Source organism: Phasianus colchicus, chromosome 3 (genome assembly GCF_987193195.1).
Source record: "Phasianus colchicus chromosome 3, bPhaCol1.hap1.1, whole genome shotgun sequence".
Lineage (NCBI taxonomy): Eukaryota > Metazoa > Chordata > Aves > Galliformes > Phasianidae > Phasianus > Phasianus colchicus.
Window position 1 is genome coordinate 70570762 of NC_143438.1, and position 17817 is coordinate 70588578.

General features: G+C 39.3%; 1 protein-coding gene across 2 annotated transcripts in view; it reads left to right on the forward strand.

Annotated features, from left to right (window-relative positions):
• Positions 1-17817, forward strand: part of NECAB1 (N-terminal EF-hand calcium binding protein 1) — a 53943-nt gene that overhangs the window by 14828 nt on the left and 21298 nt on the right. The window contains exons 4-5 of one of the 2 annotated variants that reach the window (XM_090137788.1): positions 11532-11557; positions 13724-13821. In XM_090137788.1, the coding sequence (XP_089993914.1) occupies positions 11532-11557; positions 13724-13821 (124 nt within the window). The remainder of the gene's footprint in view (positions 1-11531; positions 11558-13723; positions 13822-17817) is intronic. The other variant, XM_090137789.1, reaches the window with a different exon arrangement.

Here is a 17817-nt window from a genome sequence, read left to right on the forward strand (position 1 = left end):
TCATACAAATCTTTATTGTAGAAAAATTAACAATGAAATGAATTTACACAGTAACTTCAAACTGCTGCTTTTTTCAGGCCATTTAAATAGGTAGTCCCTATGGAAAGTCTATTGGTGTCTATATTGATTTGCTGCTTTTTTTATAAAGTACTTTTCATAGAACCACAGAATCATAGAATGGCCTGGGTTGAAAACTACCTCAAAGGTCATCTAGTTTCAACCCCCCTGCTATGTGCAGGGTCACCAACCACCAGACCAGGCTGCCAGAGCCACATCCAGCCTGGCCTTGAATGCCTCCAGGGATGGGGCATCCACAGCCTCCTTGGGCAACCTGTTCCAGTGTGTCACCACCCTCTGTGTGGGAAAAACTTCCTCCTAATATCTAACCTAAACCTCCCCCATCTCAGTTTAAGACTATTTCCCCTTGTCCTATCACTATCCACCCATGTAAACAATCATCCTCCTTTTAGTTTATATGCTCCCTTCAAGTACTGGAAGGCCACAATGAGGTCTCCCTGGAGCCTCTTCTTCTTCAAGCTAAACTTTTTCTTACTAATATTTTAATGTGATTAAATGGATCCATGAAATGCCTACAATTAGGATTCTTCTCTGAGATCTGTTCAACGCATTCCAAAAAAAAAAAAAAAACATTCATATAGGCGTCTCATCCATACAGCCATCAGGGTATATTCCATAGGAATAAATGACTAAATAACTCTGTGGATCTGTTTCCTTAGCTCTGATCTCACTTACAGTTCTGTAAATCAGGCATAATCTCCTCGGAATCATTAGGTTCAAGCCAGCACAAAACGGATACTTTGCCATCCTTATTCCAAGGCCATCCGAAAGCATCTGGTCTTAAAGGCTCTCAGTAGTGGGATGCCACAAGGACAGAGAAACAACTTTCACTGATAGATCACTCGCCTTAGCAGACAGTATGGGAGGACAACAAGAGGTTTTGTTTTACTGTAAGAAAAGAAATAAGGGCAGTTGTTATTTCCCTAACTTATCAGAAGTGTTTAAGTACTCGAAATTCAAGGAAGAAAATGGCTGAAATACTGCTGAGTTTTTTAGGCACAAGGTAGAGAAGAAATAAATGTAACATTTTAATATTCTCAGTTTTCTTAAAAACAGTGGCTAAAGCTGTGGAACAAAGACGATGCAAATAGTCTATCTAATCCCAGCAAAATGAACTACATGCTCCTTGGAACACTATGGGAATCTGATTATCAGATTATCCTTCACACAAGTTTTTTAGCCTTTATTAAAAGGTTCATGTTCCCTTATATGTATTTGTCAGTCGGTTTATGTTACCACCATTGTACATATCTACCTTTGTTGGGGCAAATATCCTTAATAAGTGTGTGAGATCTTTAAAAAAAGATCTTAAAGCTGTTCTATTTTTTTCTTTTCCTGCATATTTTCTTTTCTTTTTGTTTGTAAAGCTTTATTATTATTCTTATTATTTTTAAAAAAAATTTATTGTAGAATTTGTATTAATTGCAATTTTTAGAGCTTTTCCTCTGTACTGGAGAATACACAGATCTGAATAATATAAAGAAAAATGAGAATAACATTATGATTTTCCTCCTGGGAAATATATGAGGCTTTGTCAAAAGCCACTGTTATTAGCTGACAGCAGGTAATACGTGCCAGACATCAGAGAGGGATCATTCTCACTCTGAGAAAAGCTTGGCAAAAAGCATGGTAGAAAAGTCACAAAGAGTACGTGCTGTGAAGGATCAGGTTTTCATCTCTCTCAGAGGACTGAACAGATAGAAGACTCAGAAAAACCACTAAATCACTTTTTCCAGGAGGTGTATTTATTTATTTATTTACTTACCTATAATTTGTTATAGAGTAGAACCTCGCTATAGATAATAAGAAAACATGCTTAAATTTAAAACAGCAATAAGAAGATCTTGAATGTTTCCCCCAAAGTCTTTAACTGATGAAAGGCTTAATGCCTGACGTTTGAGCTGGAAAGCACTCTACAGTACTTGATATTTCTTTTTAATGAAGGGAAATTCATTTTTAAAGGCTTTCCTTAGCACCTTTTTGCATTTCAAAACCTTGTCATCATAAGACAGCGAGACAGAGCATGCCAAATATCAGGTGGGTATAGCAAAGAGAAACATCTTGGCCAGTGTAATATAAATTCCTCATTAGGACTTTCCAGCAAAAATCACATGAAGCAGATATAATGAGGACAAAACTTTACTCGCTGGCATTTACAGAAAAGGGCAGATTATGTAAAATGTCTTAAATTAACCAGTTGGCTAAGAAAATCAGCAAAATGCTCACTGAACCTTACGAAGTTTTGTAATGTAAGAATTTGGAGAAACATGCACATATTAAACAATCCCCAAACCATCTATTATGTTTTCATTCTCAAACTATCCAAGGGAATGAAGCGAAAATTGTTGTTTGTGCTTGAAATCACTGAGGAGTTTATGACTGATCACAGAGCTCTTGGAATGGGTCCAGAGGAGGACCACTAAGACAATCAGAGGGCTGGAGCACCTCTCCCATGAAGAAAGGTTGAGGGAACTGGGCTTGTTTAGGTTGAAGAAGAGAAGGCTCTGGGGAGACCTCATTGTGGCTTCCAATTCTTGAAAGGAGCATATAAACAGGAGGGGGAATGGCTGTTTACATGGGTGGATAGTGACAAGGGGGAATGGTTTTAAACTGAGACAGGGGAGTTTTAGATTAGATATTAGGAGGAAGTTTTTCACTCAGAGGGTGGTGACACACTGGAACAGGCTGCCCAAGGAGGCTGTGGATGCCCCATCCCTGCAGGCATTCAAGGCCAGGCTGGATGTGGCTCTGGCAGCCTGGTCTGGTGGTTGGTGACCCTGCACATAGCAGGGGGTTGAAACCAGATGATCTTTGTGGTCCTTTTCAACCCAGGCCATTCTATGATTCTGTGATTCTAGGAATGTTATATAAGGATTGAGGTTGTGCAGCATTCTCATTCTATAGTGATTTATACTGCATGTAAATGCCAAGGACAGATAGGTAAGGGAGTATGTCTTGATCTTCCCAAACATCTTTGGAATACTTCAAAATTTCATTTTGTCAGAAGAGCAGACTGGGAGTTGTTTCTGCCTGCATTAAATCTTCTAACGCTGTCAGCACTCAAAACCTCACTTTCTTTGTGTGTTAGTTTTTGTGCTTTTGTGTGCAGATACAGAAGGAAAAATGGCCTTGGACTGATTTCCATGGACCACAAGCTCAGGAAATATGAATTTCCTTTGCACCTCACCTACAGCAATCTTTCAAAAAACAAAAAATAAAATTCAGTGTATAAGAGATTTCCACTAGATTAACACCTTGAAGGGAGTTAAATTGACCAGCTATTATAAAATTCCATTACTCAGGTCCTAATGTCAATCTTGTGGAAGAAGAGAATTAGCAATATATATGTATATATATTTTTTTAAACCAAGTCAAACTAATGTAATGTACCTATTATTAAGCAGACAGACTATGGAAGACCACTAAAATGAACAATGTGATATTAGGATGGTTGAACTGGGTGGTCTTAGTTGTCTTTTCCAACTTTAATTTTTAAATATTTCTACTGTTATTTCTTGTGTTGCTCTTTTGTGTCTTGGCCCTTTTGAATCACATGGCAGTGCATAACAAACCCAAACACCTAGATATTTCTCCTGTAGTTGCATATAATTGGTAAAATAAGTGGTATTTTTATTGCAGATGTGGTATTTCAAGTACTTTAATAAGCAAGGAATCACAGAACTGTTTGAGTTGGAAGGGACTCTTAAAGGTCACCTAGTTTGATTCTTCTGCAATGAACAGGGAAAACAGCTTTTGTCACAAAATTTAGTCATGAACCTGTCTACATATCCTAAGACAAAAGAAAAGAATGCAGGAAGTTATACAGCCTTTTTACATACATCTTAAAGAAGAACAAACTGTACCATTAGCATGACTTCCAGACAGTCTGTATCAACCTTTATTGTATTTCCCAAAGGTGTTGTTCGCCTACACCTCACCTACTTCTCTGTAGACAACTCTTTACCCAAAGGTATTCCCTGTGTTAGTTGTGGATGTTGTAACTGCAGTGCTTGTGTAAAAGAATGCTGAATGCTATCAGTTTTTCAAAAATGAAATTTTAGCATACACATTTTTTAAGTCAATCCTTTAAAAGATGATAATGGCAAAATTATCATCTTTACAATTCACAATGCCATGTTTCTCTATATATTCTTTGCCAACATTTGCAAACATCTGTGTACTGTATCACTTGCTAAGGCATATTTATCATGATCTCTAAGTGTTTGCCCATGGGGATCAGTTCTATCTGAAAAGTAAAAATAAGATAAATAGTCATAAAGTCAGGCATAATTTCCATATCTTTACAGTCTCCCCACAAAAGTGCCATGGATTTCAAGCAAAATAGAGAGTGTTTTGGTATTTTAACAGTTTCACTGGTCTTGTGCCTTGTTGTAAAGCTTTCATAATACCCCAACTAGGAGTGTAAACAAGCAGAAAACTATTAGCCTTATCAACACTGCACTGATCTGTGGCAAAGACCACTTCTATCAGATTGTTATCACTATTTTCAGAAGAGGACTTGGGTATTTTTCACCTTAGCATAGTTACAAGTTACAAAATTAATATAATTTTATATGAAGCATAGATGAAATATTGTAAAACACATTAAGGATAACTGACTCATTTCAATCAGTTGTTAAATTTAATATTTCCTACCCAAACCTCTACATAAATTATCAGATTTGATAGTTCTGTAGTGAAATGGCATATGGGTCTAATATTGCTTGCCATAAGGCAAAACACAAATGCCACACTTCCTTGAAATGGTTAATCTCTCTCTGAGGTGGTTTTAGCATTCACTGCAAAAGTAAATCTTGCCTTTGCTCTTATCCTTCTTCCTTCCCACCTCCCCCAGTAACTTTCACAGAAAATGTTTTCAGCATAATGGCAACCTCGGGGGAAAGGTGTCAGAAGATAATGAGAATATTTGGCAAAGTTACAAACTAAGAGATATGCAGTACATCTTGAGGGGATTCAGTCTGCAACGCTGCCAGAGAGATGGTGCGATAAATGCTTCACTGATTACTGACTCATATGAGTCAGTGGGGAATCAGACTTGTTTTTCTCATTTTTCTTACTGGGAAAATGAAGTCCTCAGACAGGACCTTAATTACAAGGTGGGAGGGATGCGAGGAGTGTTGAGGCAGACCTGGGGTACATATAACCTCTTGAAGGCAGGCATCCCATTGAGCCTTTGTGTGTGGCACAAGTTAAAGAAGATAAAGCACGTACAAACCAGAGACAAGTTTGGTGTGGGCCTAAGAAACTTGGGCACCTACAGCTCCAGGCAGATGCTGGGCATCTGGGATAGTCCATCATACTGGGTATTCATTGAATGAAGACACATCTACAGTAGTATGTGCAGAGATCAGCAGGGTGTCTAAGTCTCCTTAAGTTAGTGAAGTAAGAAGTACCTAAGAAGTAGCTCTGCTGACACAGATTTCATTGTTGTTGCTCAGGCATAAGTCATTTAAGATGGTCCAACCTGAGACATCAGTCCAGAGTAGACAGGATGACACAGGAGAAGCAGCTGAATTTAAGTGAAGGGGGAAAGATGCTAGAGAAACTCAAACAGCACTGGATGCTTGTGCTATGTCCCATTAATTAAGCTCCTTCTGGCTGGTTCACTGCGAAGCCCTCAGTTACACAGAATTCACTGAGTCTCCTTTTGTGGCAGGGTAGGTTGGATGCCCAGTGCATACATGAACATCTGCCTCCAGGGTTCTGAGGCCCACAGAGTACCCATCTTCCTGCCTAGATCTTCATTAGCAGTGCCCAAGTTCCTCCCTTCGGTCATAGAATCATAGAATCATAGAATCATAGAATCATAGAATGGCCTGGGTTGAAAAGGACCACAAAGATCATCTATTTTCAACCTCCCTGCTATGTGCAGGGTCGCCAACCACCAGACCAGGCTGCCCAGAGCCACATCCAGCCTGGCCTTGAATGCCTCCAGGGATGGGGCATCCACAGCCTCCTTGGGCAACCTGTTCCAGTGTGTCACCACCCTCTGAGTGAAAAACTTCCTCCTAATATCTAATCTAAACCTCCCCTGTCTCAGTTTAAAACCATTCCCCCTTGTTCTATCACTATCTACCCTCATAAAAAACATTGTTAAAAGGGTCAAAAAGAGAAGGGCTGAGATTGCTCTAATGGCAAACTCCAAAAGGATGCTGACTTGATATCCAAGAGCAAGATGTCAGCATTACCCTTGCAGCCACGGGAACCCATCCATCTGCATTAGCCTTTGCAATGTAACTGCAGTGAAATACACGTTATATGGGACCACAGCACTTCCTTCATGACTCTGGCTGTAAAGACAACTCACTGGTAATTTGACAGCAGTCTGTAACAGTGCTTATGGATATTGGTCCTTGGATATTTTGTTTTAGTTTCAGTCACTCGCTGCTGCTCATTTATTGCTGTCCAATACAAATACAAAAAAAAAAAATAATGAACTAAGAAGTATAATCAAGAAACAAAAAAGATTTACTAAAAAACAGCATGAAATACTGACAGGCTCTGTAATAACACGAAGTGCAAGTGAGCCAAAAGTATTTTTTTTCCAAAGTTGAATTATTCAGTACAAAGAAAAAAAAAATAACAACAAAAATACGCAGGGGAAAAACATACATTAGCTTTTACCCATTTTTAAAGCTGTATTTTTGAGTGAACAGCAATTTCAGGTACATGGTGCAGCCCTGACATGAGGAAGGTGTGTGTGCTGCTATTTAAGAGATGTAATTGCAGGTACTGACTTCAATCTTCAGACTTTTAAAGATGGTAGCTACAAAAATCAGTTTGGAAATGAAGTGCAGAGAAAAAGGGAAGATACTGTTCGGAATGAGTTGATTATACAGTTCAGCATTTCATGACTGAATAAAAGAAGTGTAATGAGAGTGATTGACAGAGTTCTGATGCCAACACAGATCCTCCGGTCACACAGACAAGATGCAAATAGAGCTGCCTGGAAATTTTCCATGTGAATTATTTTTAATGTAAAAATCAGTTTTCTGCAGAAAATAAGAGACTCAGTCATATGGGAATGATCAAAATGTAACACGCCATTTCAATTACATTGTCCTAAATGGAACTGACCTTAGAAGGTTTCATTTCAGGTCAGTTCTTCAGAAGACATCAGCAATGAGCTCATTGTTTAATAGTAGGGGTAGCTTCCATTTGAGAAAAATTGTTTTGGAGTGAACTCCAAAGTTGAAACATCATTATCATCTCCTGAAGGGTGAAAACCCTGAAATGTATCCCACCCATGGCAAAAGAGCCATCATGATGTTGACTTTTGTCTCCTTGTTTAGGCTGATGTGATTCAGAATCTGCTAGCAAATGGTTCTGCAGCCACTGCACAGTTCTCCAGAGATTTTAGCATCCACAACTTTTAATAGCATTATTAAAGCACATTTAGAAACACAGGCATAGCTGAGGTCATTAAGGTGGCCAGCCATCCATGAAATTCATTGTATCCTTGCCTAATGAGAAGGGCAAGGGTGGTTTTTGGGGGAAGTTGCTGGCAGGAAAAATCATTTACTCGCTCCTCTGCCCTTGCCACATGCAGAGCAATAAGTGACAACACTTGGTTTGAAGTTTAGCTTGGTCTGAAGTTAACCGTAAGCAAGGTGTACAGTTATTTAGTGCAGCAAAATCTGGGACAGTAAAACAGCCCACAGCCCCACTGCCCATCTCAGAGCTGCAAAAGCCATCTGTATTTGAGAGACCAGATGATGTGTGGTCCAGTTAGCCCTGGGGCTGAAGCAGTAATGTGTTTGGGGAAGCAAGAAGTTTGACTTTCCAGGGATTGGACACTGAGCCTTGTTTCATTTTGCCCTCTTTTTCTCCCCTCCCTTTTCTGTAGAGAGTGTAATGCATTGGGACAGGCTGCCAGGGAAGCAGTGGACCCTGGAGGTGTTGAAGAAAAGGGTAGATGTGGCACCAGGGATGTGGGCAGTGGGCACGGTGGGGAAGGGCCTGTGATTGGACTAAATGGTCTTAGTAGTCTTTTCCAAACTTACTGATTCTATGATTCTATGATCTCATTAATAGCAGAAAGCAGGTTTGCCTCCAATTGTAAGAAACTTCGAACAAACCTGAGCAAAAAAGCTCATTGCTGTTGCAAAGGAGATATGAAGCAGAATGTCCTTAAAATGCAAGTGCACATATTCTAAGTCTCCTTGACACAACACTCTCTGTAGTGTTGGAGCATGTGTCTCATTTGGCTGACTTGAAGTGGGATGTTATGCAAGCTTGCTGCAAAGAGCTCACAGCTTTTTGGCTGAGAACATCCACAGATGACTATTCAGCTGCCCTTGCACAGTGTATCATGACATTCCTTTCATTCACAAATTATATGCTTCTGCTTAACAACAGGAGATGCCAGCCTTGAGCTTTCCTCCCTGAAACCAAATTTATCAGAGATGTGCAAATGGGCACAATAAAAGTGTTGGTTCAAGCCTTTGAAATCAATCCTTGAGTCCTGAGAATGGAGACCTGACACACTATCCTTCTTCAGTTACAATTGTAGTGCCAGTGGATATCCTAAATGAATTTAGTTCATTAAATCTTAACCATAGTATTGTGTTCTTCAATAAAATAACTGTTGTAGATGAAGAGAGTCCACATTGTATGTTATTCCTTTGCTGAAGAGATGTCACTGCCCATCAGTGGATAGGTGGAATGACTTCTACCTTCCTGCTTTGGCCAGCCCCAGCCCATGGCTAACAGTGGTGTGCAGAACCAGGGAGCTGTCACAGCTGCTTCACATGCCTCCATTCTATACCACAGTCACTTTGGCCAAATGAATTTGCCTATATGTCTGTCACTGAACAACAGATAATACCTTTTTTTTTTTTTTTTAATCAGACAGTAGCATATTTGCAGTAGACCTTTAAAAATTGCTCATGTTATTAGCTAGAGAGCAATGTAGACGTAGTCAGGCATGGAAAAGGATGGCATTTAGTAGTCAGAAAGCAAACAGAGAGCAGAGGTTTAAAAAATGATTGTGCTGATGTGATGTGAATACATTTGGCTACACCCCATCCTTTGGGCACTTACCAGGAGCAGAGCGCCTGAGCCTGGATGTGCGTCATCCTGCAAATATTGCAAATTACACGTTCAGTGCAGTTAGATTATAGGTCTGAGCAGAAGCATCTTTGGTGTATGTACACACTGAAAGGATGAACAGGTGCCCACTGTAAACCCAAGTACCAAGCTGCACAAACAGCCCCTTGGTGTGTGCCTCGCTCCTCTACTGTTAAATATATTTCAAACTTCTTTAATTGCTCCTGTAGCATCCTTAAGGTTGCTCAAAATTGTTTGTGTGCAGAAAAAGAACACCAGGTTTGCTGACAGCCATGTTGTATGATGAAACGTTATATTTCTGAGAGCATGAAATAATCAGTGACACGAAAAATTACAATGTTCTGCCTAGAATAGCATCCCCTCCCAGCAGTGCACCAAGAACAATGGAGCCTCAAAAGATGTTTATAACAGAAAAGGAAATACCATGAGGATGCTCAATGAAATCCATATTCTTTTTTTCATATTCTGTCACAGGCTTCTTGAGTGTTGTTGCACAAATCACTTCAGACAGTAATTTTCTAATTACTTAATTATTCAAGTGCCAAATTCTAATTGAAAATAAATGCAGCATCTAAATACTTTTCCATTCTCAATTTTAGTCCATTTGCAACTGCATCACCTTTATTAGTGAGACTAATGCAGATGTTCTGATGCTGGAATCCTCTGAGCCATGTCGTAGTGCTCTATTAGTACCACACTGCTGAGGATGGTGATGAAGAACAGGGACCAGAAGGAATTTTAATGTGAGATTTGAAAACATCAAGCAAATTTGACTAGCTTCCAATATTAAAGGCTTTTTTTTTTAACCACAGTTATCAAGATGTAAATTGAAAAGTACAAAAACGTTTTCAAATAGAAGGCATTAGCACAGAAGATGTGAAGGGGCAGAAAATGTAGGGAAAATAAGCAAGAGGCAAGGCATCAGAGCAGCAACCTCCTGCCATGTAATATTCTGGCATTTTGTTGCTGCTTTTTGGCTGAGGTCATTTATCAGATCTCAGTCTGCATTTGGGAAGCGAACATCTGCATTGTTTCAAAAATGACTGCTGACTGTAGAAGTGGTTGCAAGGAGATCAGCCATGGTTAAGCAGTGATGTCAGAGTGATCCATGGTGAACAGCCTTATGTATTCATAGACAAGACTTCCATCAAACAGTTTACTGATCTAGGTTAAGTTTCTCAGCACTAATTCTTCAGGCTATGAATTTCCCCAGTGCAGCCATCCTGCTTGGTCCATTCAAATGCAGTTCAGGTCACCTTTAGTTAATGAAAGTTTCAGTAAAGCTTCATTTACATTATCAGTTAAAAATGCTCAGACCAGAGCGCTGATTATGCACATTTTTGAGAATTCAGGATCCTGAAATTTCTGCCTGTTTCTGTCTCTCTCATAAAGAAAAGTCAGAAAGTTAGCATTTGTAAAAATGACTTGAAGGTAATACTGTTTAATAATTTTATTAAGAAGTCAATTAAAAAATCCCATTAAAAAGATAAGTGAAAAAATCCTAACTGCAATTAGCCATTCAGTATTCACCCATCAGCAAGATTCAAGAAGGACATTCATGCTTTTAAGTTTAATAATCAGCTTCTCCTCCCTGAGAAAAGTCAATATGCCAACCTTCAGAACTGAGCTGCAGCTCAAATGGTTTCTCTTTTGATTCTTAAAGCCTCAGAGAGAAAAGAATGCTTAAAAGTTTATCTGGATGACATCTGTTTGAAATAAACAGATTTCAGTTTTAAAGAATATTTGCTTACCTTCATGTGCTTATACTATGTGCATTTCATGACAATGTGGCAATGCAACTATTATTGTCACGTCACTAATTTTGTTGGTGAAACTGTTTTGTATGACCAGAAAGACTTACAGCTTCTCAGCACACATAATCTATCTCTGGTTTTGTCTTTCTGTTGTACTTCATCTTGTGGGAGAAACACCAATGGAAGACAACATTGGGTTTTCTGTTGTTTAGCATGGAGGGCTAAGCAGAGCCATGCTGTCCAGCATGACAGCCACATAAAAGGAGTGCAGGTAGGGGGAAAAAAAAGCACAAATTCTGGTGTTAAAGTGGATTTCTGACAGCTCTGAGACTCCACAGCATAATGCTCAGGGACTGGACAGGTGTTGTTGGTGAGCAGGAAGGTGCCATGTCTTGAAGAGGAGGGAACGTGATGGGGAAGGGAGGCTGTGGGGCAAAAAGGCTGCAGCATGGCTCAGGAGGTGCCTACACAAGGCAGCAAGGGCCAAGCTAAAGCCCAGGCAGGGGAGCTTCACAACCCTGTCAAAACTGATCTTTGAGTCCTGCTATCTACCAGTGCAACAGCCACCACGACTGAGCTCACTAACCCACTATCCTCTTATCTTTCCAGCAATCTTGACACGGAAGAACTTTGTGGTAAGTTCCTCATTAAGCAAGAAGATAATCTCTGCCTACGGCAGTCCTGTGCAAGTGAACATACTGTGTGTTATGATATTTCTTTCAGTTTAACCTCTGTGGCTCAAACAGAAAATATGTAAATTATATTGAAAAACTACACTTGAAGAATGCAGATGGCTTATAATCTTTCAGACAGTAATCCATTCGATGCCGATATTGCTTTGAAAATATTTTTCTTAATCCATGCTTCAGACTGTCTGAGCTTTAAGAACTTTGTCCTAGTGAAGAGATCTTATTTTGATTGCCTTTCCTATGGGACACTTTTCTAGTTCATTGTTTTCAAAGGTAGGAGTGTTTGGGAAATTTTGAAAAACATTTTCATATCCCTCTGGAGGACAGTACATTATTTGCCTACAACTCAGTTCTGTATGAACAGCAGTTTGACACATTCTGTTGTTCTTCATCACAAAAACCTCCTGCAAGGCCCCACCGTGGCCCACTGACCTACCTGTGTCCTGCTCCTGGCTGTGAGTCATGAAGATTTTTTCCATGACTTAGGGGTGCTGTTTGCAGTAGAAAGTATTTACAGAAAATTTCTTTAAGTCCTCCCACAGGATGTGTCAAACAGATAGTTATGCTTGTCAAAAGCAGGCTATTTCTGGGAAAAGATATCAGCAAACAGCGGCCTATTGAATTTTCCCAGTGAAAATCAGTGATGCTGAAGACTTTTAAAAGTTGAAAACACTGTAAATTTGAGTGCCAGTTGATGTATCTGCCTAAAAGGTGACTCTGCTTGTGCTCAGGAACCCATTGAGGGGCATCTCAGCATGTGGTACATAAATATTTAGTGACTTAGCCAAAGTGAGTTGTGCTGCAATGACTTCTGCTAGCTCCGAATCTGGCCAAAACTATACCAACCTGGCCAAGGAAGAATGGGGCTTTGTTCTAGGAGCAATACACAGCTTTTGGGGTGGTTTGTGCACTGTAGGCCTGCTCAGTGCTCACCCACAAGCCGAGCCCACCGGACAGCCAGAGAGCTGGCCAAGGTCTCAGCTGAGTGCTGATTTTTTTTCTGTCCATTTTGATTAAATATGGGCAGCTTCAGCATTCCTCATGATACCTGAATTCTGCAACTCCTTTGTAAGTCTTTCACAGATTGCCTCAGGGGTGTTTCTCATTTGTGAATCTGGTGCTGAGTTTACCCAACATGCATTTAGTCTACAGCTTCCTCTGACTTATTTCCATAGCTCCTCAGAAATTAAGTTTCATTTCCAGGGCATGAATGCACAACATGTTTTCTTTCTAAATCATTTCATTCAGTCTCTCAACAATACCAGGCTTTGTCACCAGGCTCCTGAAATCTTTCATGACTCCCCTGGGAAACTCATGAACGTTGGTCAGATTTCCTTTGTGTCTTTGTGCCTTTGTGAGAGCTCATAGTTTATGCAGCAGAATCTCTAAAGCCTGTTGATACAGTGATAATGGTATTGACTTTAATGGAATTTTATCCAGACTCAAGTATACGTAGAAAATTAGTAAATACAATTTTTACAAATTTATTTCTGTTCTATGCTTGACTTACTTTGAAAAATGCCATCTCATTTGATATTGGTTCAATTTAAAAGATATTTTAACAGAAAGAACAGGCATACACAATGTTATTTTCACTATTTTTGTTAAAAATACCTTGGATGTATCATATTTATTGAAAATATAATTGCAGTTCCTGGTTTCAGAAGCATAACTGAGCAACTCATGGTTGCATTACTTCTCAGAAAAACATTGGGTCTCAGCTGAACCCAACTTAAAACAGCCCTTACTTGATTTCATCTCCCCTACAGGTTTTACAACAGTTATTTGTTTGTGTATGATTATAATCAGCTTTAGTACATATACATGAAAACTTCATTTCCTGATAATAACTATGAAGCAAATACTGAAAATTCATTTAAGACATAAGATGTATGTATTTTGAAAATATGTCTGCTTCTTGTTGACTTGGCATTACTTACTGAAAGGAAATGTTCTGAAACACCAATTTTGGCATTTTGAATATTTCATTAATGGTTTTGAGGAAAATATTATCAAAATTTCAAAGTAAAATCATCCCTTTCATTGTAAGCCTTTATCATTTTATATATTTAGATAGCTTTAGTGGTGATTTGGATTTTCTTCTTCTTTCAGAATATTTTTCACAGCACTTAGGAGAGTATGAAAATGTTCTCTCTGTTTTGGAGGAATTAAACATTACTATACTGAAAGCAATGGACAAAACAAAGAAAGTAAGTAAAAACTGTAAATATTTTTTTATATTCGAACGTGTGTCCAATATATTTATAATGAGACAAAGTTGCTAACTCGTATTTAATTTCTTCCAAATATACTTGTTTTTGTAGAAAAAGTCCACGAGGAAAAGGCTTGCCAAAATGGTCAAGTATACCAGCTGTAAAGTTTGAATCAATCAAAATTGTCTTTGTGATTGATGGGAACGATGTTCTTCATATTGTAGTACTCAGAGAGGATCCCATATCTCATGCTAAATGTGTGAAAGTATTATCAAGTTTTGAAAATAGTCTGAATTTAAAGAAATAATTCAAGTTTTTGAAGTAGAAAATGTGAGTAAAAAATTCAAATAGCAAACTATACTACTGACTGCCATTAAGGCAGTAGATGTGCACAGTCGTCAGATTTGTGTTATTGTTAAAGGTGGATCCCAGCACAGTTTAAAAAGATTTTAAATGCCTGTAGCAGCTCAATTCACTGCAGTCACACCTGCTCATGCTCACCTCTCAGACAGGTGTTTGATCATTCATAAAGAGTTTAGAATCACAGAATCAATAAGGTTGGAAAAGACCTCCGAGATCATCTAGTCCAATTGTCTACCTACCACCAATATTTACACACTAAACCTTGCCCCTTAGTACAACATCTAAATGTTTCTTGAATGCCTCCAGGCATGGCGACTGAACCCTCTCCCTGGGCAGCCCATTCCAGCACCTGAATGCTCTTCCGAAGAAGAAACTTTTCATAGTATCCAATCTGAGCCTCCTACAGCACAACTTCAGGTCATTCCCTCTTCTCCTATTGCTGGTTATGTGAAAGAGAGCAACTCCCACCTCACCACGACCTCAGGCAGTTGTAGAGAGCGATAAGGTCTCCCCTGAGCCTCCTCTTCTCCAGACTGAACAATCACAGATCTCTTAGCCACTCTCCATAAGAGTTGTGCTCCAGACTCCTCACCAGTTTCACTGCCCTTCTCTGGGCACACTCCACATGGCATCAATGTAGTGAGGGCCCCAAAACTGAACACAGTACTTGAGGTGTGGCCTTACCAGTGCTGAGTACAGAGGGAATGTCACTTCCCTGCTCCTGCTGGTAACTCCAGTTCTGGTACAAGCCAGGATTCCATTGTCTTTCTTGGCCACTTGGGAGTACTGCTGGCTCACATTTAGCCAACTGTCAATGAACACCCTCAGGTCTGTTTCTTCTACACAATCTTCCAGCCACCCTGCCTCAAGCCTGTAGCATTACCTGGGGTTGTTGAGGCAGGACCCAGTACTTGGTCAGGTTGAACTTGATCCCAGTGGCCTCATCCCAGTGATCCAGCCTGTCCAGATCTTACTATAGGGCCTTCTTATCTCCAGGCAGATAGGCACTTCTTCCCAACTTGGTGTTATCTGCAAACTTACTGAGTGTACATTCAGTCCTTTCATCCATGCCATTAATAAAGCTATTGAACAGGACAGGCCCCAATACCTACCCCTGGAGAACACCATTCATGATCAGTTGCAAGCTGGAAGTTAATATGCATTTAGATAATATGCTTTTTCCTTGGCTGTCTTGTAGTTAAATGTTCTTTGCAAGATGGAAAAAATTTCAAAAGGTGAGGCAAAACCTAAATGCAGGAAGGAGGTGAACCAAGATCCTCCAAATCCAGCCCTAGCCCCTCACACAGGGCTAGTCACTGCAAAGCAAGCCATCAGGGACTTAAAAATTTTAGCAGAAAGTATTCAGTGAGATCCCATGGGGGAAGATGAATATTCTATATCCTTCAGTCAATCAGCAATCAATGAGGAGTTTTATCAGAGCTCTATCAGAGAATTCTCTTTGGCATTCAGGCTTTTGAAAGAGTACAGCACTCATACATTTTACATGAACTGACAAAATAAAACCCTGATAATGTGGCTTATTTTTTTAGAGCTTGAGCCAGCGAGCTGAGTGCCTCTCAGTTTGTGCTGCTCATCTAATGAAGTGAGTGCACATTGACTCACTGCCTCATTGGGGTAGGCACCAAAGAACAGATGAGTTCATGCAAGCTTCCAAAAATCAAAAATCAAAATAAAAATACAAAACAAAGCACCACAAACCAAATGCTTGATTAAGCACTTGCATAAAACACTGCTAAAGGGCAGTACATGTCAGCTGATAACTACTGGAAGTAAACAGAACACGGCATTTAAGAATTACTTCAGAACTTTATTGCAGAGGAGTCCCAGTAGTCTGGGAAAAGTAGTAAGCATTGGTCTGACTAGAAAACAGATAAGAAAGTCTGGAATAATGAATATTGTATTTGTTGTATTTGTCTCTTTTAAAGAACCCATTAAAAATATATATTTAAGTTTTACCTTTCTGACTGAAGATCTAAGCTTAAAGGGTTTTCCTCTTGCAGGAATATCCCAAATAACTATACCTTAAAGGTGGTAAAACTATAGCAAGGCTAACACTGAAAAAACCCCACCTTAATTCCATTTATTAGACACAGTGTGGGAACACCATCAAACCCAAAACATGTTCTCAAATGTTCCAAAACAGAGCTCCCTGACAAGGATATGCACAGCAAACAGGGCTTTGTACAGAAATTAAATTCCCAATTCAGTCTTCGGAGGAGACAATGAGAATTCATCTCTCAAGAAAGAGATAAGCTATGTGATCAAACCAGTACAACTATTAAAATTCTGATCTTCAATATTCCAAGATATTATTGAAGTTAATAGACTAAGATATGAAAAATATATCCACCCAAAATAAGAACTGGAAGTTCAGCCAAAGATAATTAACATATTTAGATAGCATGCATAAGTGATGTTCATTTCCAGTAACACACAAGATGTGATACAGCCAAGCACAAACAAGCAGGTGATCAGAAATTGGTGATTTGGTTCTGAACGACCATTGGCCTGTGTCCAGACGAAGCGCTGGACTTCCCCTCTTTCTGAAAAATAAAACTTTGACATCACTGTGCCATTAGTCTAGTTTCTTAAATACTCACCAGGTAGTAGGAGCATTTATTACTATCTTCCAAGTCAAAACTGAGTTGGAAAACTCACGCATAGAAAAAAATTGAGGACCCACACATTGAGAGCAATAAAGACCTGGCATATTTAAAGTGGCTGAATCAGTATCTAGTAATCAGAATCAAGTGTCCAAGGGCCAAATTGTTGGGTTTTTGTTGTTGTTGTTGTTGTTTTTAAAGGCTTGGTTAGTATCCTTCCAAAATCACTTACTGTTGTATAGAGACTTTAGTCTACATCTCATTATCAGCAACAGAAGGAAAAAGTTATGTATGCTGTCAGGCATAGTAAAAGGTGAATATTTGACCTGGCTATGCTTAGAAAACATTTCCATTCATACACATGGCTCTACTTTGGTTGACAGTAAAAACTTTGAGCCTGAACTCCACCCTGCAGAGCATGAGACTGGCTACAGAAGACCAAGTCCTCAGGGCTGAGTGCTTTCCATCCCTCTGATTTTTCATGGGTTTAGGAAACCTCAGTGCCTCTAACTGTCAGGCTCTGCTAAACATTCCCAGAAAACGTGCCATTTCAGATAGGTGGCTTTAAATATCTGGGAAGGAAAAAGAGCAACTTGCTACTTCATTTATCTGCTTCAGAGTCAGGTAAACTATAGGAAGGACCAAATGCTGATTGAAATCCCTACTCTCCTCCCAATTTGTATGGCTGATTCTTTGCATTAGATGCAGAGCTGGAGCTTGGGATAAATTGTTCAGCTTGTTTCCAAGGAAACCCCTGACAAACGTCAGTGAACAGCATGACTGAAAATGTGAAAACCCAGTGTATAAACCTTCCTTATTTTCAGATATAAACCCTCAAATTAATAAAAGTAAATGCAGAGTTCAATATACTTTTTTCTTTTTTCTCTAAATGTGATAAAACATTATGCAAGTCATATCCATAAGCGTCGTACAAAGCATACACCAAAAAGCTTTTGTATATGAAATCAGTTTGACTTTTCAGATTGTCTTCTACTTGGTTTGTTTT